The 24,273-nt window shown below is 44.2% G+C and overlaps 1 protein-coding gene across 2 annotated transcripts; it reads left to right on the top strand.

Annotated features, from left to right (window-relative positions):
* Positions 1–23,895, top strand: NOL11 (nucleolar protein 11). 2 transcript variants are annotated; one of them, XM_040989531.1, is made up of 18 exons: positions 1–211; positions 967–1,080; positions 1,194–1,250; positions 3,614–3,762; positions 4,497–4,554; positions 5,120–5,261; positions 7,530–7,718; positions 11,018–11,094; positions 13,299–13,422; positions 13,851–13,939; positions 14,420–14,494; positions 17,630–17,814; positions 17,914–18,039; positions 18,154–18,384; positions 20,649–20,727; positions 21,194–21,286; positions 23,234–23,341; positions 23,500–23,895. In XM_040989531.1, the coding sequence occupies exons 1-18, from the start codon at positions 71–73 to the stop codon at positions 23,614–23,616; spliced, it is 2,154 nt and encodes a 717-aa protein (XP_040845465.1). In that variant the 5' UTR covers positions 1–70; the 3' UTR covers positions 23,617–23,895. The 2 variants fall into 2 exon arrangements, with proteins under 2 accessions (XP_040845465.1, XP_040845466.1); XM_040989532.1 differs by lacking the exons at positions 3,614–3,762; positions 4,497–4,554.
* The last annotated feature ends 378 nt before the right edge of the window (positions 23,896–24,273 follow it).

The following is a 24,273-nucleotide window of genomic DNA, read 5'->3' as shown; positions in this document are numbered from 1 at the left end:
AGCGTTCTCGCGAGAGGAAACCGCGCGGCCTGCCGGGAAGAGTACGCTGTCGTCTTTAGGTGCGACCGAAATGGCAGCTCTGGACGAGGAAATCATGCTGTCCACGGTAGTCCTGGGCGCCGGGCCGGACGGACTGCTAGGCGTGGAGCCGACAGACAAAGCGGACCAGTTTCTGGTGACGGACAGCGGCAGGACCGTCGTCCATTATAAGGTTAGGGCTCCCTGACGCGGAGCCGGGTTTGGGGCACGTGGGAACCCGGCTCCGCGCCGCGTCTCCCGCGCCGTGTCCGCACAAGGGTGGGACGGAGGTGGCTGGGCGGCAGAAGGCATTGCCGCAGAGGAGGGAGCAGCGGTTTGTGCCGGCGTCGGGGTGCTTGGTCCCCTTCACCTTGGGAAGGCGGGGAGTGAATTTTGGTGGGGAGGGGGCGCTTTTTCGGGAGTTGACACCTGACATGATTTGCTGCGAGTGGAATCTTGATTCCGAGGGAATGATCTCCAAAAAGTTCACGCCGTGAGTTTTGGAAAGATGTCCCCGGAAGTCTGTGTCCCCGTTTCAGCCTAACGCGCAAAGAGTTAACTACTAATTATCTTCATATTCGAAACTTAAGTTTCACCTGCATGTGCATATATTCGCTACTCTTTAACTTTTCAAATTTTTAATTGTGGTAAAGGATACATAATGAAATTAAGGGAGCTGTGGAGTGCATGTCCATGGCTACTATGGTCTCTGTCCATCTCTAGGACGGCTCATCTCGCAAAACTGAATTTCAGTATTCACCGGAAGAACTCCCCATTCCTATCAGCACCCCCTGGCAACCGCCCCTCCTTCTGTCTCCATCATTTGCCTGGGTTAGGTACCTCCTGGGAAAGGAATCTCCAGTATTTGAGTGTGACTACTTGTTTGTTTTAATGCAGATGGATTCGGTCTTGTTTGTAAATCTGACTGTAGTGCCTCATTTCCACCAGGTTTCTGATCAGAAACCACTGGGGAGCTGGTCCGTGAAACAAGGGCAGATTATAACGTGTCCAGCTGTGTGCAGCTTTCAGACTGGAGAGTATATTGTTGTACATGATAATAAGGTGAGCTTTAAGACATTATCTGTCGTATATACAGCACAAACCAAGTAACGGCTTATCTGTTACATGTGTATGCAGAATGGAATGTTTTCTGACTTGTGTGTTTTTTATTTAAGGTTTTGAGAATATGGAATAACGAAGATGTCAACCTGGATAAAGTGTTTAAAGCGACTGTGAGTACTTGGCATTTCTCTGCACGTGTATTTAGGTGTTGAGTGAAGCAGAACCAGTCACAGTGTAACGTGTGATTCAGCTTACTGTGAGCATGAGTTAGAAAATATAGACCTTCCAACCTGGAAATTTAAGTATTCAAGTGATCCAGGAATGATCAATTTACCCTTACTTCCAAAGAGTTGGGTTTTTTGAAGTGTGCCTTGTGAGAATAAGTGAGCTTCCTGTGCCCTTTGTTCAAAGAAAGAATTCATGGAAAATTAATTTCTATTTGTTCCCTTGAGTTTGTGTTTCTGGGAGAGTAAGTAAATTTCCTGTGCACTTTCTTAGAAGAGGTACGATGCATCTTACAAGTTTTGTGATATTTATTTGAAAGGTAGAGTGACAAAGAGCAGTTAAGTCCCCAAATGGTTATAGCATCCCAGACTGTACCAGCTCAAAGGCAGGATCTCACATCTGTCTTCTTAAGATGTATTAACAGCAAGTAGAATTGGTAGGGCTCTTACCTGGCAAATGCAGAAATCGTTGAATGACAGCTTAAGCCACTGTACAACAACACTGGCCATTTTTGTTTGTTTTTCTTCTTGTTTATTGTTTTTTCACTGGCTGTTTCTCAGAGTGGTATGCATTGTAGTGGAAAAAGAATCGTGGCAAGCCTGGCACAATGGCTCAATAGCTAAATACTCAAGTTGCAAGTGCCAGGATGCCATATGGGCACTGGTTTGTGTCCCCGTTGCTCCAGATCACATCCAGGTCTCTTATTATGGCCTGGGAAAGCAGTCAAGGACGGCCCAAAGCCTTGGGACCCTACAGCCGTGTGGGAGACCAAGAAGCCCCTGGCTCCTGGCTTTGGATTGACTCAGCTCCAGCCGTTGCAGCCATTTGGGGTGAACCAGCACATGAAAGATCTTTCTCTCTGTCTCTACTTCTGTCCACAAATCTGATCTGCCTTTCTGATACAATAAATAAATCTTTAAAAGAAAAAATAAAAAAGGAAAAAGAACCAGGACTAGCTCTGTGTCTTCTGTCAGTGAGCTAAAGTGTGGTAACTTTCTCTTACCTATAAAAGGAGGCTGTCAAACTATGTTAGTCACGTAGGTTCCTCCCACTTCTGAATGCCTAACTCAACTCTACTGGTACATTTGAGAAGTGCCCGCAAGAGGACTTTCTCAGGTTAGGATGCAGATGATTCTGCCCTGGTTCCAGTGCTTTGGTTTATCTTGCTGTGACGCAGTGCTTTTACTCAGAGGAGTGTGTGTGTGTGTGTGTGTGTTTTTCCTCGACATATGGCGTCAACTCTTCCTGCACTTGCTGTGGAGTTGTGGTCTTTAACACCCCGCAGGTGTAGTCATGCATTTCCTTGTACTTCTCCCCATCCTGTCTTAAGAGAGAGCTGGGTGCTAACTATCTTTCAGTGTTCCTAACAGATAAGCTGGGAAAGCTTATGCCATTAAATGAAACTGGTTAGCAAGGAAAGAGATCAGATGAGGCGAAGAGCAGTTGAGAAGTTAGGTCAGGCACTGTGCTGCAGCGGGTAAAGCTGCTATCTGTTACCTTCTTAGCTCCCACCAAGTACCAGTTGAGGTTCTGGTTCCTCTGCTTCTTGCCCATCTCCCTGATGACGTGCCTGGGACACACAGGCAAAGATGGCCCAAGTCTTTGAGCCACTCAGGTGGGGACCAGGATGCAGTTTTAGGCTCCTTGCTTTGGCCAAGTCAAGCCCTGGCTTTATGACATTTTGAGTACTGAGGAGCTAAATGGAAATTTTCCCTTTCTCTCTGCCTTATGAATAAATAAGTCTTTAAAAAAATAGAAAAGGTCATAAGTTAGAGTTCAGCGTATATTTTGCATTATGTAGAGTTGATCTTAGTTTTTCTTTTTTTTTTAAGATTTATTTATTTTTATCAGAAATATATAGAGAGGAGGAGAGACAGAGAGGAAAATCTTCTGTTTGATGATTCACTCTCCAAGTGACCACAATGGCCAGTGCCGTGCCGATCCAAAGCCAGGAACCAGGAACCTCCTCCAGGTCTCCCACACACGGGTGCAGGGTTCCAAAGCTTCGGGCCGTCCTCAGCTGCTTTCCCAGGCCACAAGCAGGGAGCTGGATGGGAAGTGGAGCAGCCAGGATTAGAACCAGCGCCCATATGATTCATATGGGATCCTGGCACATTCAAGGCGAGGACTTTAGTCGCTAGACCACCGTGCCGGGCCCAAGTTGATCTTAGTTTTATGCATAGCTATACAAACAAAATTACATCAAAATGAAGATAATTCAGTTCCTTGGAAAGAATCAACTTTCAGTAAAAGTCCTTCTAATGACAATGAACTGTTGAAAATTGTAAATATTCTTGTGTTCTTCCAGCTGTCAGCTGAGGTGTACAGGATACACTCAATACAAGGGACGGAGCCTGTAGTGTTGTTCAGGAAAGGCGCAGTGCGTCGTTTAGAAGCCTTGCTGGCAGAGCCCCAGCAGAAAATTGAAACTGTAATCTCGGATGAGGAAGTAATTAAGTAAGTTCAAATTGTGTTAAAATGAAAATGCCCTGTTCATTGTTTCTTTCATTCTTTGCCATGCTCAGAAGCGTTGATTTTGCACATCAGGAACCTAACCTTATTTGTAAGGCTGATTACAGAGAGGCGGAGATCTATCCCTGGTTCATTCCCCACGCAGCACGGTGACCAGACCTGACCCTCTCCTGTGCCAGGAGCCTGCAGGTTCTTCCAGGTCTCCCATGTCATGCCCAAGGACTGGAGCCATCCTCCACTGCTTTCCCAGGCTCATTGGCAGAGAGCAGGCTGGGAGGGGGAGCCACTGGGACATGCCATCCATGTGGGATTTTGGTACCTCAGGCAGAGACCCATGAAAACCATCTCTTATCACTGACCAAAGGAGACTTCTGGTGCAGCCCTAGTCAGGGCTGGATGGATGCAGCATCCATCCTCTGCCCTGGAGAAGAGTGTGGCCTGTTAGGGAGCTCATGGTCGTGCCTTGAGACCTCTGCTCTCCCAGGTTCTGCAGTAGAGCTGCAGATGCCTCAACCAAGTGATAGAAGGCCACTCCATGACTCCACTTCCCTTGAGTGCATCGTTTCTTCATGTTTCCTGATTGGTTGGCTGACTACCTCCCCAGGTCTGCCTGTGGAAACTACAGTCAAAGAAAAGCAATTATTTAATAAAAGATACTTGGAATATTAGTTGATACTGTATTTCAATTGTGAATTTTCATTTTGTAATTTTTTTTTTAGGTGGACCAAGTTGTTCATGGTATTTAAGCATCCTGTTTTAGTTTTTATTACTGAAAAAGTAAGTGACATCTTCAATTCCTTCAATTTCTGGCCCATTAAAACCAAAATGAGACTTTAGTGTTTTATTGGGGTTTTTCAATGATTTTGTCTTTTTAAAATACTCTTGGTTATAATTCTTTCTGTGTCTGTGTCAGACATTTTTAGAAACATTTTAGACTCAGTTGAACAAGAAATTACATCTTTTTAAAGGTTTGGTTTGTGTGTTTGAAAAGGGGAAGGATCTTCTGTCTACTGTGTGACTCCCCAAAATGGCCATGGTGGGCTGACCAGGCCAGGCCAAGGCCAAAAATCCATGCAGGTCTCCCGAGTGGCTGGCAGGGGCTTATCAACTCTGGCCATCCTCCACCGCCTTGTGTTAGAAGGGCACTGGCCCAAACCAACCTAGACACCTGCGTTTCAGGCTAAGACTTAAGCCACTGTGCCACAATGCTGGCCCCTGAAACAGTTTTGTTTTGTTTTAAATACTCAGTTATTTAGAATAGGACTACAATTTCTGGGTTTATCATATTAAATATGTTTGGTTGAAATAGGAAGATTTATAAATAGCTTCCCCTTTTTTGCAGCATGGGAATTACTTTGCTTATGTACAAATGTTGAACTCATGTACCTTAAGCAAATACACGCTTTTACTTGGAGAAGAAAAAAGCATTATAAAAAATTTCACTGCATCTGTGGATCGGAAATTCATCTATTTGATGTCATTAAGTAAGTATTTTTAAGCTTTATTTATTTGGGGCCTGTTACAATGGCTCAGTGGCTGTATCCTCACCCTACACACGCCGGGTGTGTACAATATGTACAACATGGGAGCTGGTTTGTGTCTTGGCTACTACACTTCCCATACAGCTCCCTGCTTATGTCCTGGGAAGGCAGTAGATGATTTAGATTTAGATTTATTTATTTTTATTGGAAAGGCATATTTACAGAGAGAGAAGGAAAGACAGAACTTCATCTGCTGGTTCACTCCTCAAGTGGCCACAATGACCAGAGCTGAGTCTTTCAGAACCTGAGTTGTTCTAAAGTGAGAAACTTCTTCCATGTTTCCCAGGTGCAGGGTTCCAAGGCTCCCAAGGCTTTGGGCCATTCTCCCCTGCTTTCCAGGTTATATACAGAGAACTGGATGGGAAATGAAGCAGCCAAGACACAAACCAGCATCCGTATGGGATGTAGCACTGGAGATGGGAGGTATAGTTACGGTTAGGGAGCTAGCATGCTGAACCTTTTAAGCTTCCAATGATTATAAATAGAGAACTATTGTAGGATTGTGTGTGTATTTAAAGATTTATTTATTTACTTGAAAGGAAGAGCCAGCTCTTCCATTCACTAGTTGAGTTCCTAAATGGCTACAATATGCCAGACAAGGCCAGTCCCAAAGCAGGAGCCTAGAATAATGTGCAAGTCTCCTGTGTAGGTGGCAAGGCCCCAAGTACTTGGGTCATTATCTACTGCTTTTGGGGGCACATTGGTACAGAAGTTAGAAAGTGAAACAGCTGAGACTTGAACTGCATTATGGAATGCTGGCTTTGCAGATAGCAGCTTAAGTTGCTATGCCACAACCCTCACCCCAAGACCAAAAGGAATAGATCCTTTTAGTAACTAGATTGAAGATTTATTTATTTGAGAGATTTATTTATTACAGAGAGGCAGACACAGAAAGTCTTCCATCCATTGGTTTACTACCCAAATGGACGCTACAGCCAGAACTGGCCCAATCCAAAGGTGGGAGCCAGGAGCTGCTTCTGGGGCTCAAGGCCTTGGGGCAATCTCTGCCTATATACCTTCCAGCTGTTCAAAATACTTATAGTTTTTGTTTTTTATTTATCAAGGTATATATTGCTGAGATTTTTATTAAAAATAGTGCTCAGGGCTGATGTTATGCCATAACATGCTAATTCTCTGCCTACATCCTGGGTATTTCCTATGGATGCTAATTCTAGCAGTCCTGGCTGCTCCACTTCGGGTCCAGCTCCCTGCTAATGACCTGGGAGAGCAGCAGAGGATGGCCCAAGGTGTTGGGCCTCTACCCTCATGGGGTAAAAAATTCCTGTTTCCTGGCTTCAGACCAACGCAGCTCCGACTATTGTGGCCATCTGGGGAGTGAAACAACAGATGATAGATCTCTCTCTTTAAAGTAAAAATAAATTAATTTTTTTAAAGATTTATTTTATTTTTATTGGAAAGGCAGATATACAGAGAGGAGGAGAGACAGAGTAAGATCTTCACTCCCCAAGTGACCACGATGGCTGGTGCTGAGCCAATCCGAAGCCAGGAGCCAGGTGCTTCTTCTGGGTCTCCCACGCGGGTGCAGGGTCTCAACGCTTTGGGCCGTCCTCGACTACTTTCCCAGGCCACAGTCAGGGAGCTGGATGGGAAGCAGGGCTGCTGGGATTAGAACCCACTGGGATCCCAGTGTGTTCAAGGCGAGAACGTCAACCACTACACTATCTTGCTGGGCCCAAAAATAACAGTATTAGTCCAGCCAGTAGATTTGTGCAATCTTGATACCACAAAGCCAAAAATGTCTCAAAACTATCAATACAACTTAAGTAATACCTCAGAGCACCCTTCTCCACATCGGGATTTTAAGACATCAAATGCTGTCCTCCATCTCCGGGTGCTAATGTAGTTTGACAGCAAGGAGCAGCCTCCTACCCTTCCACCTCGAGCGGACACAGGAGAAAAAAAAGAAATGTTTGTCCCACCCGCCTTCCTCCATACCTCCCTCAACCCTTCCCACCCTAATCAGAGCCCCATATTGGTGTATATCCCTTTCAGCTGTGTAAACAGCATTAAAAATGAAATTTTAAATTAAGAAAAAGTAATAATTGTCATCCTATTTTGAGTCTTTAAGAGAAGTTTATTATTACAGTTGGAACCTTTATCACTGGTAGCAACATGAAAGCCTTCGGTATTGATCTGTAATTATTGCAGTCTTTTATCCAATTGAGAATGACAAATACTTGTTTTCAACAGGCTCTGACGGGTGTATATATGAAAGCCTGATTCCAGTGTATCCAAGTGACACAGACAAGAATCAGAAGGTGGTTAGGTCATTGTTGCTCAAAACTGTTGTGTCTGGCAGTTCTCAAAAAGAAGTTGCCCTCACCGTTTTGGATCAGAATCATGTGGCAGTCCTGGGGCCCCCAATCCCGGCTTCTAAAGGTAACTGAATCCTGCCAGCTGGGAAATCTGCATGCTCCCTTCGGAGGGTACCTGCGAGTGTTCCACTTCTGCTTCGTTTCTTTGCTACTACCCTAATTTGTTCTGTCACCATACTCAAGTCATTTTATAGCTTTCTGATACTTTCTGAATGCTTTTAATATGAATAATTTTTTTGACTAATGTTTCTCAAATAGCTCTTGATATCACGTCCTTGCTCATGACTATAATGGTCTAAACAAACAAATGGTAAAAAGAAAAAAATAGGGAAAGTTTGTTCACAGGAAAAGAAAGAAAAGGTAAAAAACTGTAATCTATCTAGTAGAGAATTATTGACACTGGATCAGAACGTGGAAATGTGCAGGATTTAGACTGCCTGAACTATGAGTATGTTTCTGGTCTCTGACTTGGGAGCAGTATTCTCATCACCCCAATTTCTCAATCACCAGCTCCTACCCACTGCCAATTTTTTTTTCTATCATGAACATGTATTTTTTTAAGATTTATTTTCTTACTTTCAAAGCAAGGTTAGGGCCCAGTGGCGTGGCCTAGTGGCTAAAGTCCTCGCCTTGAATGTGCCAGGATCCCACATAAGAGCCAGTTCTAATCCCGGCAGCTCCACTTCCCAACCAGCTCCCTGCCTGTGGCCTGGGAAAGCAGTCAAAGACGGCCCAATGCTTTGGGACCCTGCACCCACATGGGATACCCGGAAGAAGTTCCTGGTTCCTGGCTTTGGATCAGCGTGGCACCAGCCATTGCAATCACTTGAGGAGTGAATCATCGGACGGAAGATCTTCCTCTCTCTCTCCTGTCCGTATATCTGACTTTCCAATAAATAAATAAATCTTTTTTTAAAAAAAGCAAGGTTAGTGACAGAGGAAGAAAGATCTTCCATTTTCAGTTTCTCCCCAAATGGCTTTCGAGACTGAGAGTGAGCCAGGCCAAAACCAGCAAGAACATCTGGGTCCCTCACAGGGGCAGCAGTGGTCCAGTCATTTGTGCCATGTTTGGCTGCCTTCCCATGCGTGAACAACCAAGACAGTGCCACAGCACGCATATGGGGTGCTGGCATTGTAGACTGGCTCACTACATCAAAATGCCATCCTCCGTCCTCCCTGTTATTAAGATATTAATGTGCTGAAACAACTGTGCTACGGTAGAGTTTTTTCATCTAATGTTTCACATATTAGGATGCTGAAGTGATAAGTAAGTTGTGGAGCTAGAATTTAACCAAGCAAATGTGCTCTCATGTACCTTACCACTTGTAGTTCTGGCTCACAGTAGCTTTACCATGCCCTGTAGCTGTCAACCCCAGTTCCCCCTCTTCCATATTCCTATTTTACCCACCTGTAACAAAATCTAGTAATCACAGTTAGAATTTTCTAGGGAAAGACATTTAGTCTACAGTTTCGTTGTTGTCGTCATCGTTTTGTATAAGTTGAGGTAATAATTTGTTGTGTCCTCTTCAGTACCCTCTTCGTTGTATAGATCTGATATACTATCCTATAAAAGTTTTCTTTTTTTTCCTCTCTCTCTCTTTTTCTCTTATTTTGATAACCTTTATGTAGTTGATTAGGGCACAGAGGGTCAAGGGCTACAGGAAAGTGGGTAAGACCATTGTTTCCACATTTTTGTGTGTGTGTATCCGGGGTAAGGAGGGAGATAAAGGGAGAAGCTCTACGCAACCTCCAACCCCGTCCCAGGGTCCCAGACATGGGGCATCCTCCAAGGGCAATGTTCAAGTGGTTTCGATAGCTCAACAGTTCTGAATTGCTGCCAGTCTTGTCATTCCAGGCACGATGAAATCTCTCTAGAATCAACAGGCTGACATAGTCCACCTTAGGGTCTCCGTTTGCCCATATCTTCACTGCCAAAACGTGACCAGGGCAGATGATCTATTTGTTCTGTCCTCCGTCCTCTGTTGTGGTGCCAGGTGTCCTCTGCAGGCTCCAATGGACCGCCATTTCCTCCATGTGCACTTGGATATGCTTTCCGCTGTTCCATTTGAGCCTCTAAGGAGGCTCAGCTTTGACACTGGCACTGCATGGTCAGACCATGGAAGCTGCACTTCTCATGATTGGGATTCTGAGATCAGTAGTTCAGTTGGAGGGATCCCCAAAGAAATTTCTTCTGAGATGATCCCAGACCTAATTCTTGTGTGTGAATTCCAGTAGAGGGTCCGGCACAGTCCGTCGCCCCAGTTTATGCCTATGCTGGTGCTTGCAATTGCTCTGGGTCAGTTCTGTTTCAGACCTGTCTTCCAAGTGAACCGATGGGTGTTGCGGTCAAGCCTGATTCTTCCATCCATTGATTCACACCCCAAGTGACTGCAATGGCCAGTGCTGTGCTGATCCAAAGCCAGGAGCCAGGAGCTCTTCCGGGTCTCACATGAGGTTGCAGGGTCCCAAGGCTTTGGGCTGGCCTCCACTGCCCTCCCAGGCCACAGGCAGGGAGCTGGATGGGAAGCAGGGCTGCCGGGATTAGAACCAGCACCAGTATGGGATCCTGGCACGTTTAAGGCAAGGACTTTAGCCACTAGGCCACTGCAGTCGGCTCCCTGTTAGATCTTTCTTAGTTTGAGCCACATGATCACACTATTGGTTTTAGCTTGACACTGAGAATTTTTTGCATCTGTCCTTATAAGAAATATTGGAATTATTTTTTGGTTTATTTTGGTGATGTCTGTCTGCTTTGGTATCATGATAATATGTACCTCAGTAAATAAAATAGGAAATGTTCCCGCTATTAAATTTGTTCCCGCTATTAAATTTTGAAAGAGTTTGAGAAGTTTTGGTGTTAGTGTTTTAATTTGTTGGTAGAATTCATTAATGAAGCCATCTGATACTAGGTTTTCTTCCTTTTCCTGTCATTCCTTTTCATTACCATGTCATGATACATTTATTTAAGTACCAGAAAGTTAAGCCTGTAACTTGTACTAAGGGACTCTACTATTGTGATAACGTGGGACAAAAGCTGGGAGGGGAGGATGAGGAGAGAGGAAGAGGAGATGATACCTGTACCTATAAAACTGCATCATGGAAAAAAAATTTAAATTTCATTTTAAATTAAAAAAAATCTGACTTATAACCAAGCATTAGGACCTCGCTCAGAACTCCGCTTCCTGCTCCCCTTCTTTCCTGAGCTGTCAGCTCTTCAAATTCCCGTGGCAGTCACTGGCTTCAGGATTCATCTTTATGTTTCATAAAGTGAAACTTATATATTTGCCTGTGACTCCTCACCCACACTTTGAAATATCATGTCTGCTTGAAACTGTTTCTGAATTGCTGTGTCTTATTTTATAGAATGTCTGTGTATATGGAACATCAAGTTTCAAACACTGCAGACTTCCAAAGAGTTGCCACAGGGAACCAGTGGTCAAGTAAGCTTTTTTACTTGAGGACTTACTCAAGTTCACTTATTCATATTTAGTAAATAATAAATAGTAATTATAATAAAGAGATTTCTTCATACAAATATTCTGATAGTATTTTATTGAAGAATCATATTTGCCTTTAAGGTTTTATTTAATTCGTTGTCACTTTAATAGTTTCCATATGTTTATTTCTTTCAAAAGACTAATTTGTAACTAGGTTTAAATCAAGGAAGGAGAACAATTAGTTAATTAATAAAACAACTTAATTTTAGTTCTTTTTAAGAAAAAATTTATTTTATTTTTATTACAAAGTCAGATATGCAGAGAGGAGGAGAGATAGAGAGGAAGTGGTGCTGCCGGGATTAGAACCGGCACACATACGGGATCCCAGTGCATTTGAGGCAAGGACCTTAAGCCACTAGGCCACCCCGCCAGGCCAAATTTTATTTTTATTTTATTTTACTTTGTTTTGGTTTCTTTTTTAATTTTCAGTATACGTCAAGGGTGTTACTTTTCCTAATAAACCAACCTTTAAATTATATGTGGAAATTTAAGGAACTAAAACGTAACCAGACTAAGACACAAGACAGCTGGATAGTACCCTATAGCCATTTTAAGGTGTATAGAAGCTGGTTGTATATAAACTAAAATTAAAATGCCAATGAAGTAGTCACAGGATGTGGTTAAGAACTTGTATTTTTTAACATATTGGTTACTCAATACCATGTCAATTAATTCCATAATGTTGTAAATTGTTGTTGATGTTATATTAGGGCTTTTAATCAATCGGGATGGTATTCTGCCAGCTCTACCTTCAGACCAGATATGGTCTCCCCAAGAAAACGTTGAATTTATCTGGGCAATAAGATGCTGGACTCTGTGCTTGGTATATGCTTATAGTGAAAGAATCTTGACTGAATTTGAACTGTAATACTGCAACAAGGTGGAGGAATCCACCGTATGGGGAGGGGTTGGGGGAATCTAGAGCCTGTGAAACTGTGTCACATAATGCAAAGTAATTAATAATTTTTTTAAAAGCACAGTTTAACAATAAAAAAATAAATAAATAAATAACCAGACTAAACTAAAGTTCCTGAGTAAGGTTCTTGGCTGTTGGATAATTCTTGAGTGCTCAACAAGTATTAGCTCTATGGTGGATGAGCATTCGTATACAAATAAAATGTAAGTGAAATAATAGGATGTGACATATAATCACTTCGAATAAAAGCTAAAGAGACTAGGTTTCTCAGTTATAGTTTTTTCTAGTTCATTCATGGACAACTAATTGTAACAGGGTAGTCCCACCAGTCTAGAAACTCTGTTCAGTCCTGTGGAGGTGGACCTTGTGGCACGGGGGAGTAGGCTGCCACCCTGTAGTAGACTGGGATCCAGGTCCACTCTGCTTCCCACCCAGCTTTCTGGGGGGGTTTTGATAGAGATTGGTGTTCCTTAAGCTCAGTCACTCTCCAGAATGAACACAATGGCTAGGGCTATGGCAGGTGGGAGCCAAGACCCAGGAGCTGCTTCTGAGTCTCCCATTGGGTTGTAGGGACTAGGCACCTGGGCTATCCCAGACACACTAACAGGGAAGCTGGATTAAAGGGCAGAGATACAGAAAGAGATCTCCCAGTTCCTGGTTTACTCCCCAAATACCCAGCTAGCACTGGACCAGTCCGAAATTGGGATTGGACTAACAGCTCGCTTCAGGTCTCCCATGTGAATAGCAGAGACCCAAGCACATGAGTCATCATCGGTCAGGGTGCACACTGCCAGGAAACTGGACCAAGACTCAAACGTGGTGTGTGGGCAATCCAAGCAGCATCCTAAGAGCTGTACTAAATGCTAACCCCAGTTGTTATTTCAAAGTTTTCTGAGATCCAAAATCCATAAAATAAATCTTCATTCAAACTTGAGCAGAAAACAAAAGATGTATGACTCTGCTTCAATGAATAAATTGTACATGTGAAATTCTTTTGAGAAGGACCACCCATTGTAATACTATAGTAGAAATTAATACGGGGAAGGGAGGGGACCTGGGTAGGGGGACAAGAAATCCCAGAGCCTATGGAACTGTATAAAACAATAAAACAAGAAAAGGTAAAATATACTGAGATAGCTAATATACTAAGTTGTGGTAATAAAGCTTTATTGAGTCATTTTGAAAAAGAAAAAAAGTCTGTATTTTTGATAACTTTTTTCCCCCCCCCCAGCTCTGGTATTATGGGGAAAGTCTGTTTATGCTCCATGGAAAATATCTAACTGTGATTCCGTATAAATGTGAAGTGTCATCGTTAGCAGGTGCTCTTGGGAAACTCAAACACAGTCAAGATCCAGGTAGGCATTTATATTTATTAACACAAGCCTTTTTACTAGCTCCCAATTTCATGTGTCGACTCACACATCCTCCTTGTGCGGAATCTGCTCTTCATGTTACCATGGTACCTTGAAACCTCCTTGTCCTGAGACGCTGCCTTGGAATTAGCCCTGTTTACGGACACGGCTGCAGGCTGCCAGGCCGCTGCGCTGGGTTCTGAGGGGCAGTTGGTGAGGACCCCAGGCAAGAGCAGCCAGTCTGCCCTCCTTCCTTCACTCTGGCCTCGGTGGGTGGCTGGATGCTGTAATATTATTTACTGATCCAAGCTTGTCAGAATTATTGGGCTTGAAAGCTTGTCTTAATGATGTGTAAATGACTTTTGATTGTTTGCTTGGGTAACTGCTAATAGGTCGAAACATAAATTTATCTTTTTTGTGTGTCTTCTTAGGTACTCACCCCATACCCCATTTTGTAAACTGGGAAACATCTCAAGAATGTGAACTTGGATCTCCAAACTCAGAGCAGTCCAAGAGAATTGTAAGTTCAGGTATATGAAGAGAAACGTTAGTACAGACGGTGCAAAAGAAAAGGATAGGGTTATTACAATGATTCGTATCCATACAACCCTCAAAGCTTTAATCCGTATGACAGAGTGGCTTGAGATTAAATTTAGTAACTTCAAACTCTTGAGCCTAAAAATGTCACCTGTAGTGTATTAGTTTTTGTGGATGTGAATGTGATATTAAAACTCCAGTGTAAAAGAAACCAGTTTGCAATCTGCAATGAAAAATTAAAGAGTTTTTATTTTATATTAAAAACAACAGCCTAAATTAGTTTCAGATATTTCAAAGTTAAAGTAAATACACTTTTCTCTATAACTTTTTTGTTGTTGTTGTTTTTGTTTTAGTTTTTATAAAAAATTAGAGCAAAAGTATTGTAATTTCTTTGGGAGTGTTCTAAGTGCATTTTGGGTCTTTTTCTGTTGTCTGTGATCCTAATAGACTTACTTAATTCCAGTTAAGGAGAAGAAAATCTGAAGTGAGTTTAAAGCCAGAGGTTCCAGCATCCTCACAGCTTTTGTTAGCCATAAAGGTGAGTAAAAAAATAAACCCAAGTGGAGAAAACAAATCTCATCCATCTTACCTTGCCTTCTTCTTGGGGTACTTACAGCTGTAGCTGCGCTGTTGTGTCTAAAGGTCTCTGGAGATGGGCCAATACTTTTGGCATGTTTGATTCTTCTTTAGATTTCTTTATTCACTTGAAAGGCAGGAAGACAGATCTCCCAATGCTGGTTCACTCCCTGTCCAGGACTGGAGCAGGCAGAAACCAGTGGGCAGAAACTCCACTCAGGTGTCCCAAGTGGAGGGCAAGAACTGAAGCACTTGAACCGAGATCTACTGCTTGCCGAGACTGTTCGGGAGCTGTCTTATGATAGGCAGAACTGAAACCACAGTGACTTGCGGGTATCCCAAGTAATGCCTTAATGTGCTGAACCACAACACCCGCCCCATTCTTTTTTTTCTTTTTTTTTTTTGAAAAGTCAGATATACAAAGAGAAAGACCTTCCATTCGATGTTTCATTCTCCTGAAGACCACAATAGCTGGCCGGTGCTGTGCCGATCAAAAGCCAGGAGCCAGGAGCTTCTTCTGGGTCTCCCATGCACGTGCAGGATCCCAAGACTTTGGGCTGTCTTCAACTGTTTTCTCAGGCCAGAGCAGGAGCTGGGTGGAAAGTAGAGCTGCCGAGATCAGAACCAGCACACAAATGGGATGCTGGCACATTCAAGACGAGGATTTTGGCCACTAGGCCATTATGTCAGGTCCCCACACATACTGTTTTTGGTAAGATTTGTTTATTTCATATTATAAAGTCAGATATACAGAGAGGAGAGACAGAAGAAGATCATCCATCTGATGATTCACATCCCAAGTGACCACAACAGCCAGTGCTGTGCAATCCAAAGCCAGGAAGTTCCTCCAGGTCTCCCATGTGGGTGCAAGGTCCCAAGGCTTTGGGCCGTCCTCAGCTACTTTCCCGGGCCACAGGCAGGGAGCTGGATGGGAAGTGGAGCTTCCAGGATTAGAACGGGCACCAATTTGGGATCCTGGCATTTTCAAGGCGAGAACTTTAGCCATTAGGCCATTGCGGTGGATCCCCACCCCACTTTTTTTTTTTTTTCTATTTATTTATTTATTTTTTATTGGAAAGGCGGATATACAGAGAGGAGAAACAGAGAGGAAGATCTTCCGTCCGATGACTCACTCCCCAAGTGAGCGCAACGGCCAATGCTATGCCAATCCGAAGCCAGGAGCCTCTTCCGGGACTCCCACGTGGGTGCAGGGTCCCAAAGCCTTGGGCTGTCCTCGACTGCTTTCCCGGGCCACAAGCAGGGAGCTGGAAGGGAAGCGGGGCTGCCGGGGATAGAACCGGTGCCCATATGGGATCTTGGGCGTGCAAGGCAAGGACTTAACCACTTGCGCCACCGCGCCGGGCCCTTTTTTTTTTTTTTTTTAAGATTTATTCATTTTTATATTACAAGGTCACATTCACAGAGATGAGGAGAGACTGAGAGGACAGAGAGGAAGATCTTCCGTCCGATGATTCACTCTCCAAGTCAACTGCAACGGACGGTACTGCGCCAATCCGAAGCCGGGAACCAGGAACCTCTTCCGGGTCTCCCACACAGGTGCAGGGTCCCAAGGCTTTGGGCCATCCTCAACTGCTTTCCCAGGCCACAAACAGGGAGCTGGATGGGAAGCGGGGCCACCTGGATTAGAACCGGCGCCCATATGGGATCCCAGGGCGTTCAAGGCGAGGACTTTAGGTGCTAGGCCATGCCGCCGGGCCCCACCCCACTTTTTTTTTTAAAACCACTCATGAGACGCGTGTCCAGACATGGCATTGTTAGTGCCTCAATCAGGTTTACATTGAATATGTTAGTATTTAGTTTTCTGATAAGCTTTGACTTCTAAACCATAAGGGTTTTTTTTTTTTTTACTATTATTTCCTTCTTTTTTTTTTAATATTTCAAAGATTTACTTATTTTTATGGAGAGAGGAGACAGAGAGAAAGATCTTCCATCACTGGTTGACTCCACCAATGAATCACAATTGTAGCTGAGCCAATCCAGAACCAGGAGCCAGGAGCTTCTAAATCTCCCCACAGGAGCTCGGGATCTTAAGGCTTTGGGCTACCCTTCATCACATTTCCAGGCCACAAGCAGGAAGCTGGATGGGAAGTAGAGCAGCTGGGGCATGAACTAGCACCCATATGGAATCCCAGCACATAAAAAGTAAGGATTTAGGGCCCAGAGCGATGGCCTGGTGGTTACAGTCTCGCCTTGCATGCGCCAGGATCCCATATAAGAGCCAGTTCTAATCCCGGCAGCCCCACTTCCCATCCAGCTCCCTGCTTGTGGCCTGGGAAAGCAGTCGAGGACAGCCCAAAGCCTTGGGACCCTGCACCTGTGTGGGAGACCTCGAAGAGGCTCCTGGCTCCAGATCATGCAGCTCCGGCCGTTGTGGCTGCTTAGGGAGCGAATCAATAGATGAAAGATTTTCCTCACTGTCTCTCCTCCTCTCTGTATGTCTTGACTTTGCAATAAAAATATGTAGACCTTTAAAAAAAGATGCCAGGGTCCGGCGCGGTGGCGCAAGTGGTTAAAGGTCCTCGCCTTGCACGCCTGGGATCCCATATGGGCGCCGGATCTGATCCTGGCAGCCCTGCTTCCCTTCCAGCTCTCTGCCTGTGGCCCGGGAAAGCAGTCGAGGATGGCCCAAAGCCTTGGGAACCTGCACCCGCGTGGGAGACCCGGAAGAGGCTCCTGGCTTCAGATCGGCATAGTATTGGCCCGTTGCGCTCACTTGGGGAGTGAATCATTGGACGGAAGATCTTCCTCTCTGTCTCTCCTCTCTGTATATCCGCCTTTCCAATGAAAAATAATAAAAATAAATCTTTAAAAAAAAAAAAATAAAGATGCCAAAGGACTTGGGACCGTATGGCCAAAGAGACCTGGTAGAGGCTCCTGGATCCTGATAAGCTCAGCTCTGGCCATTGCAGCCATTTGGCTCATGAGCCAGTGGATAGAAGATCCTTTGTGTTTTTTTCTCTGTGATTCTATCTTTCCAATAAAAATAGTAAATTTATATGTGTGTGTGTGTGTGTGTATATATGTATTTTTTAAGTTAAATTCTAACAGGCTGAATTCTTTAATTTTGTCCTTTCAGAAAGACTCAGAAAAACACATTGAATTGGAACTGCGTAAATTGTTAGCCGTGAAGCAGACGCCGGACTTGTGTACCATCATTGGGGACGTAGTGGCGGGGCTTGTGGCGAGATGTAGAGAGGAGCCGGCGTTCTATCCGCGGAACTGTCTGCTGCAGCTTGTCCAAACACACGTGCTTTCCTACAGGTGGGCCGGTGTTCCTGAAGTATTCATTTTCATGCTCTAAAAACGTGTATAAGATTTTGTTCTTGATATCTCACGGTGACTTCCATGTTTTGGTCTCAGTTTGTGCCCAGGCTTAATGGAGATTGCCTTAGAAAAAGCAGATGTTCAGATGTTGCAACTCTGTCTGCAGCAGTTCCCTGACATTCCGGAATCAGTCACCTGTACTTGCTTAAAAGTTTTCTTAAGGTAACTTATAATTTAATGATCTATTCCTTCACTGCATTTTTTAATGTATTATATTGTTTCGTTTCTAAAATTTTGAGTAGAAAATTAATCTTTTTATTTCACTTGACATCGTAGCATCGGTGATGATGATCTTCGGAAAATAGATGTCAACATGGAATCAGTTGTTGACTGTAATGATGGTGTACAAGACGAGAAAATGGAAGAGCAAACTGGAATTGTGCAAAATGGGTTCAGTCCTGAGGCAGACGGCTGTCACAGCTGCGATTCAGATTCCCGTGAGAAGGCTCGTGGCGCCGTCCAGGAGACTTCCGCCTGCCCCGTGATAGCGCAGAGGGCAGCTCTTCTGTATCCTTGGAGTTAAAGTGACTCGTCCTAGGTTGTATACCTGGTGATAATTAAGGAACAGTTTGTTAATTATTTTTGTTAGGCGGATTTAAAGAGGAGAGACAGACAAAAAGATATTCCATCTGCTGGTTCACTTGCCAAACGGCCACAAGAACCAGGGCTAAAAGCTGCTTCAAAGCCAGGAGCTTCTTATGGGGTTCCCATGTGATGCAGGGTCCCAAAGACTTGGGCCATCTTCTGCTGCTTTCCCAGGCCATAAGCAGGGAACTGGATCAAAAGTGGGGAGTCTCAAGGGGCCATGGGGATAGTCCGAGTTCTTTCATTTTGGGGGCCAATTCCCAAATGGCTACAATAGCAGGGCTGGGCTAGACCCAAACATTTGGACTATCTCTGCTGCTTTGCCAGGTTATTAAGAGGGAACTGGATTGGAAATAGATCAGCTGGGACTTGAGCCAGTTGGCACCCATATGGAATGTGGGCAGGTGACGAATCTACCAACCACTCCACAAAACTGGTTCCAAACATGTTTTTGTAATTCAGCTCTAGTAGAGAGTGGGCATTCGCCCTAATAGTTAAGAATCTGCTGGTGACACCTGCGTGCCAAATTAGAGTGCCTGCTTTGCTGCTCTGATTGTGATTCTAGCTGCTCATTCAAACCCTGGAAGGCAGTGGTAATGGCGTGCGTAATTGAGTTCCTATCAGCCACATACCTGGGTTCTGTTCAAGACTCGGCTTGGGCCTGAGCTTGGGCCCAGTTTGGGCATGTGGGAAATGTGTTGGTGCCTGGGAGCTCTCTGCCTCTTAAGGAAATACATGACTTTTCTTTTTTAATTGCAAACTTAGATTTGCAGGGAAGAGGAGAGATGGAGAAAGATCTTCCATCCGCTGGCTCACTGTCCAAAGTGGCTACAATGGCCAGCTGGAACTGAGCCAATCCAAAGCCAGGAACCAGGAGCTTCTTCCAGAGCTCCCATGTGGGTACATTGTCCTAAGGTTTTCGGTCATTCTCATCTGCTTTCCTAGGCCACAAGCAGGGAGCTGGAAGGGAAGTGGAATAGCTGGGATACGAACCGGCATGCCTGTGGGATTCTGGTGCGTGCAAGGCAAGGATTGTAGCCACTAGGCTACTGCACTGAGCCCCAAGTCCTGCCTGTCCAGCTTGTCTGGCTCTGCCACTATGCATATGGAAGGTCACAGAAGGTGAACCATGAACTTGGGGTCTTGCCACCAATGTGGGAGACGTAGACAAGAGCTCCTGGCTTCTAGCTTCTGCCTGACCCACAGTTGGACCTATTTAAGGAGTGACACAGTGGGTGAAACATCTTTTTCCCATTTCTCTTGCTGTCTTTAAAATATATAAGTAAATAAGCAAACCTTAAAAAAAGAAAACAGCTGGGCCCAGCATGTTGGCCTAGCGGCTGAAGTCCTTCCTTGAATGCACCAGGATCCCATATGGCCGCCAGTTCTAATCCCAGCAACTCCACTTCCCATCCAGCTCTCTGCTTGTGGCCTGGGAAAGCAGTCGAGGACGGCCCAAAGCCTTGGGACGTGGAAGACCTGGAGGAAGTTCCTCGCTCCTGGCTTCGGATTGGCACAGCACCAGTCGTTGCAGTCACTTGGGGAGTGAATCATCTGTTGGAAGATTTTCCTCTGTCTCCTCCTCTGTATATCTGACGCTACAATAAAAACAAATAAATCTTAAAGAAAGAGAAAGCGGCTATACTAACATAGAAACTGTCAACTTTTAAAGTCATAGTAACAAATACCAGTTAATAATAATGAAGTGCTAAAAATGGTCTTAATGAATGGTATAAGATAAGTGACATTTTTGTGTAAAATTAGGAAGAGGGGCTAGCATTGTTATATCTTGAACTAAGTGGCCACCTGCAATGCTGGCATCCCATATTTAATGGCTGGTTCATGTCCTGTTTTCTCTGCTTCTGATTCCGCTCCCCGCTAATGCATCTTTGGAACCAGTGGGTGAAAGTTCTGGCCTTTTCACTCACCGGAATCCAATGCTCCCGACTTGAGCCTGACCCAGCCCCGGCCATTGCAGCTGTGTGGGGAAGGAACCCGTTGCCAGGAGGACTTGTATGCTGCCCTTCCCTTGTACCTCTTTCCTCTCTCCCTTTCTCTCCTGTGTTTTCCTCTCTGCTCTCCTCTTCACGTATGTAATTGTGATTTACAATTTAGAAAGAGCAATATTCATAATTGCAGAATTAACCTGTTTGTTGAAATTAAGATTTTCCTTGAGTCCTAAGTAGAAATGCAGTTCTTCGTTCAGCGTATAGTGACATATTCCTCCTGCCTTACTTGAAAGACATCCCAGCCCAGCACGTCACAGTAAGTGTTCTCACAGGGCCGGCACAGTGCCTTGCTGCTCTGAATTTTGTGGCTTCGCTCTAATCAAGTATTTGGGAATTCTAAAGGCTGGCGAACACTTTCATGCTGGTGAGAAGGTGCCAGCCTCTGTGAGTGCTTTTGGGGTGATAGAGTTTGTTCTTTATTTTGTGCCCAGCTTGACGACCAGGTTGGGCCGTCTGAGTTCTTCCCGGGTAGGCACTATAAAGAATGGTAAAACAGCTTGTCTCTTCTGCACCTGTTCTTTCCAGAGTGCATCGCCCACTGCTCAGAGTCAGCATTGTTCCTTGTTGGCGACAGCAGTTTTACTGTATTGGCCTTATGACCCCAGAGATCTGCCATGTTTTATATAGTTAAACTGAGCAGCTTATTAAAAGTCTTTCAACTCTATCAAATGAAAAAGTTTTTCTGTCACACTGATAAGTTGTTCATTTTTTTTTCTACCCAGGTATTTCTCCAGTACTTATATTTCCTTTATCTGAAGTGTAGCAAAAATGCTTCAATGACTCTTCCTGGAATACACCCTCCAACTCTAAGCCAGGTGAGACTTTTTAACCTTTTATTTGGTGCTTGAGAAACTTCTGTCAGAAGAAAGAAAAAAAAAAAGAAAGAAAGAAATTCAGCTGGTTGGCTTGTGGTACCTGAAGTTACTCTGACATCACGAACCCTTACCACTGCTGGTTCAAGTCCCAGCTGCTCTGCCTCTGATCCCAACTGCCTGAGAATGTGGGAGAGAAGTGAAAGATTGCCATTCATGTGGAGGCAACATGGATGGAGTTCCTTGCTCCTGGGCCTCAGCGACAGCAGGTATTTGGAGAGTGAACCAGCACTCTATCTTGCAAGTAAAAAAATACTCTTGACAGAAACGTATATGCAGTGTTAGCACCTGTAATTGAATAAATGATTTTTCGAACTTTCTTCATGTATACAAATCACTGGAGGGAGAAAGTCTGGCTAGGTAGCAAGTGGAATTTGTTGTTATTATTTTATTTGAAAGGCAGAGTTTACAAAAAATGATAAGATTTTGTTTTGTTTTAAGATTTATTTTTTTGGGCCCTGTTTGGTGGCTTAGCAGCTGAAGACCTCATCTTGACCGTGCTGGGATCTCATATGGACGCCAGTTCTAATCCTGACAGCTCCACTTCCCATCCAGCTTCCCTGCTTGTAGCCTGGGAAAGCAGTCGAGGACGGCCCGAAGCTTTGGGACCCTGCACCTGTGTGGGAGACCCAGAAGAGGTTCCTGGTTCCCGGCTTCGGATTGGCACAGCACCAGCTGTTGTGCTCACTTGGGGAGTGAATCATCAGATGGAAGATCTTCCTCTCTGCCTCTCCTCCTCTCTATATATCTGACTTTGTAATGAAAATAAAATAAATCTTTTTAAAAAATTATTAAAATATTAAAAAGCAATAATACAAATGATGATGCTGACAAAAAAAGTATTTATAGTTTTATTGGAAAGTAGTATCAGATTTACGGAGAGAAGGAGAAAGAGCTCCCATCTGCTGGTTCACTTCTTAAATGCTTTCGTGGCCAAGCTGACTGATCTGAGGAGTCAGGCACTTATTGCAAGTCTGCTACACAAGTACAGGGTCCCAAAATTGTGTGCCATCCTCTGCTGCTTTTCTGAAGCCATGATCAGGGAGCTGGATGGCAGGTGGAGCAGCCCAAACACAAACTAGCACCCATATGGGATCCCAGTGTTTGCAAGGTGAGGACCTAGCTATTGAGCCAGAGTGCCAGGTCTGGAATGTATACTTCTAAAAGTGTAATTCTGTGCTTCAGGATTTAAATTCATGTTATATTCGCATCCATCATTGTGACTTGCCAGGAATTCCCGTAGCCTGGTTGGGGGAACACAGGACCAGCCTGATGGTAGTCGCTGCCTTGATGTTCTCTCCAGGGGTCAGTTTTAGGGCAGCAGTAGGAAATGCATGTCCTGTTATCAGAGTGCCTGGCTCAAGTTCTGGCTCTGCTCCACATTCCATCTTCTTGCTAGAGACACACACTCCAGGAGGCAACAGACAGTGACGCAAGTCCTTGGGTCCCAACTACCTTGTAGGAGACCTCAGATGCCAATCTCTTGGCTGGAGCCTAGCCTGCTCCTGCTGTCCTGGGCAGTTGGGGACCAAGCTGATGCACTCATAATCTACAATGTCTTGTCCATAGAGGATCATACATGTTTGATTGTAGATGACATGGAAGTTCATTTTCTGTATAACTGCAGTTATCAAAACAATTGTGGAAATAAAGTAACAGGTACTGAATCTCTTTTAGTTAAGTATCACTGTTTTTCCTATTGCTTATTAATCCTTTGAGAAAGATCTAATTATGCTTGTAAACTAAGTACAAAAAGCAGGAAATTCCTCTTCATGTTTCTTACTAATTTCTTCCATTTCAAAACTAAAAAGTGTACAGACTTTTGTAAAACTTAGTGTGTTCTTTCTAACAAAAATTACCTTAACTTCCCTGTTACTTGCTTATCTCCAGATTATGGACTGGATATGCCTGCTGCTAGATGCCAACTTCACTGTGGTGGTAATGATACCGGAAGCAAAAAGGCTGTTGATGAATCTTTACAAGTTTGTGAAATCCCAGGTTGGTGACTATTTGGTGTAGAATCATTCTGTTTGTCCCCAGATGTCTCCTAAATTACAATGTAGTCCTGATTCTTTTTCTCCGAAGTTTATATAACAAAGGATTTATTCATATGTAGAAGTTACAGTAAAATTTACTCTACAACCTTTTTCCTTTAGATCTCTGTTTATTCTGAGCTTAACAAGATAGAAGTAAGTTTCCGGGAGCTACAGAAACTAAACCAAGAGAAGAATAACAGAGGACGGTATTCAATTGAAGTGCTGGAACTCTTCTGAGGTTCCCAGTTGTCCTTCATAGACTTTTACAGAGCTCCGTCATGTGACTCTCCCTATGCATCCAGACAAAAGACAGCAATTTGTTTGTGAGCTTCTCAGCATCACACGTGCCAGCGTGTACTTGGACCATTGACCTGCACCTTTCGCTGAACCTGCTCTCAACTGTGGACGCTGGAGAGCAGCGTGGCTGCTGGAGGTTCTGGATTTCTTTTAAACATGTGACTGAGGGGTTTTAAGGAAACTTGTTTCTGCATTGATAAAAGTGTAATTTCTTACCATATATTTTGAATCATTCTTCTTTTAACAAAAAATCACTCCTGGACCCAGATCAATGGCTCACTGGCTAAATCCTCACCTTGCACATACCAGAATCCCATGTGGGTACCAGTTTGTGTCTCGGATGCTCCACTTTGCATCTTGCTCCCTGCTTGTGGCCTGGGAAAGCAGTAAAGTTGGTCCAAAGCCTTGGGACCCTGGAAGAAGCTCGTGGGTTCGCATCAGTTCAGCTTTGGCTATTATAGTTGTTTGGGGAAATGAACCAGTGGATGGAAGTAAAAAAGAAAAAATATTCCTGAAAAAGTGATTCTAGGAGGAATGCCCAGGTCAGGGGCACAGGCAGGCAGGCAGAGGGACCTTCCAAAGGCACATGCTTGCCTC

The sequence above is a fragment of the Ochotona curzoniae genome, unplaced genomic scaffold (assembly GCF_017591425.1).
Source record: "Ochotona curzoniae isolate NIBS_2020 unplaced genomic scaffold, NIBS_Ocur_1.0 contig_523, whole genome shotgun sequence".
Lineage (NCBI taxonomy): Eukaryota > Metazoa > Chordata > Mammalia > Lagomorpha > Ochotonidae > Ochotona > Ochotona curzoniae.
The sequence above is the reverse complement of the archived record's forward strand: the minus strand, read 5'-3'. Positions and strand labels throughout refer to the sequence as shown.

Coding starts and splice junctions, on each gene's coding strand:
- NOL11 (XM_040989531.1), top strand. CDS start 71: ATGGCAGCTCTGGACGAGGAAATCATGCTGTCCACGGTAGTCCTGGGC. Junction 4,555..5,119: donor TAGTTTTTATTACTGAAAAA/GTAAGTGACATC, acceptor CCTTTTTTGCAG/CATGGGAATTACTTTGCTTA. Junction 11,095..13,298: donor CACAGGGAACCAGTGGTCAA/GTAAGCTTTTTT, acceptor CCCCCCCCCCAG/CTCTGGTATTATGGGGAAAG.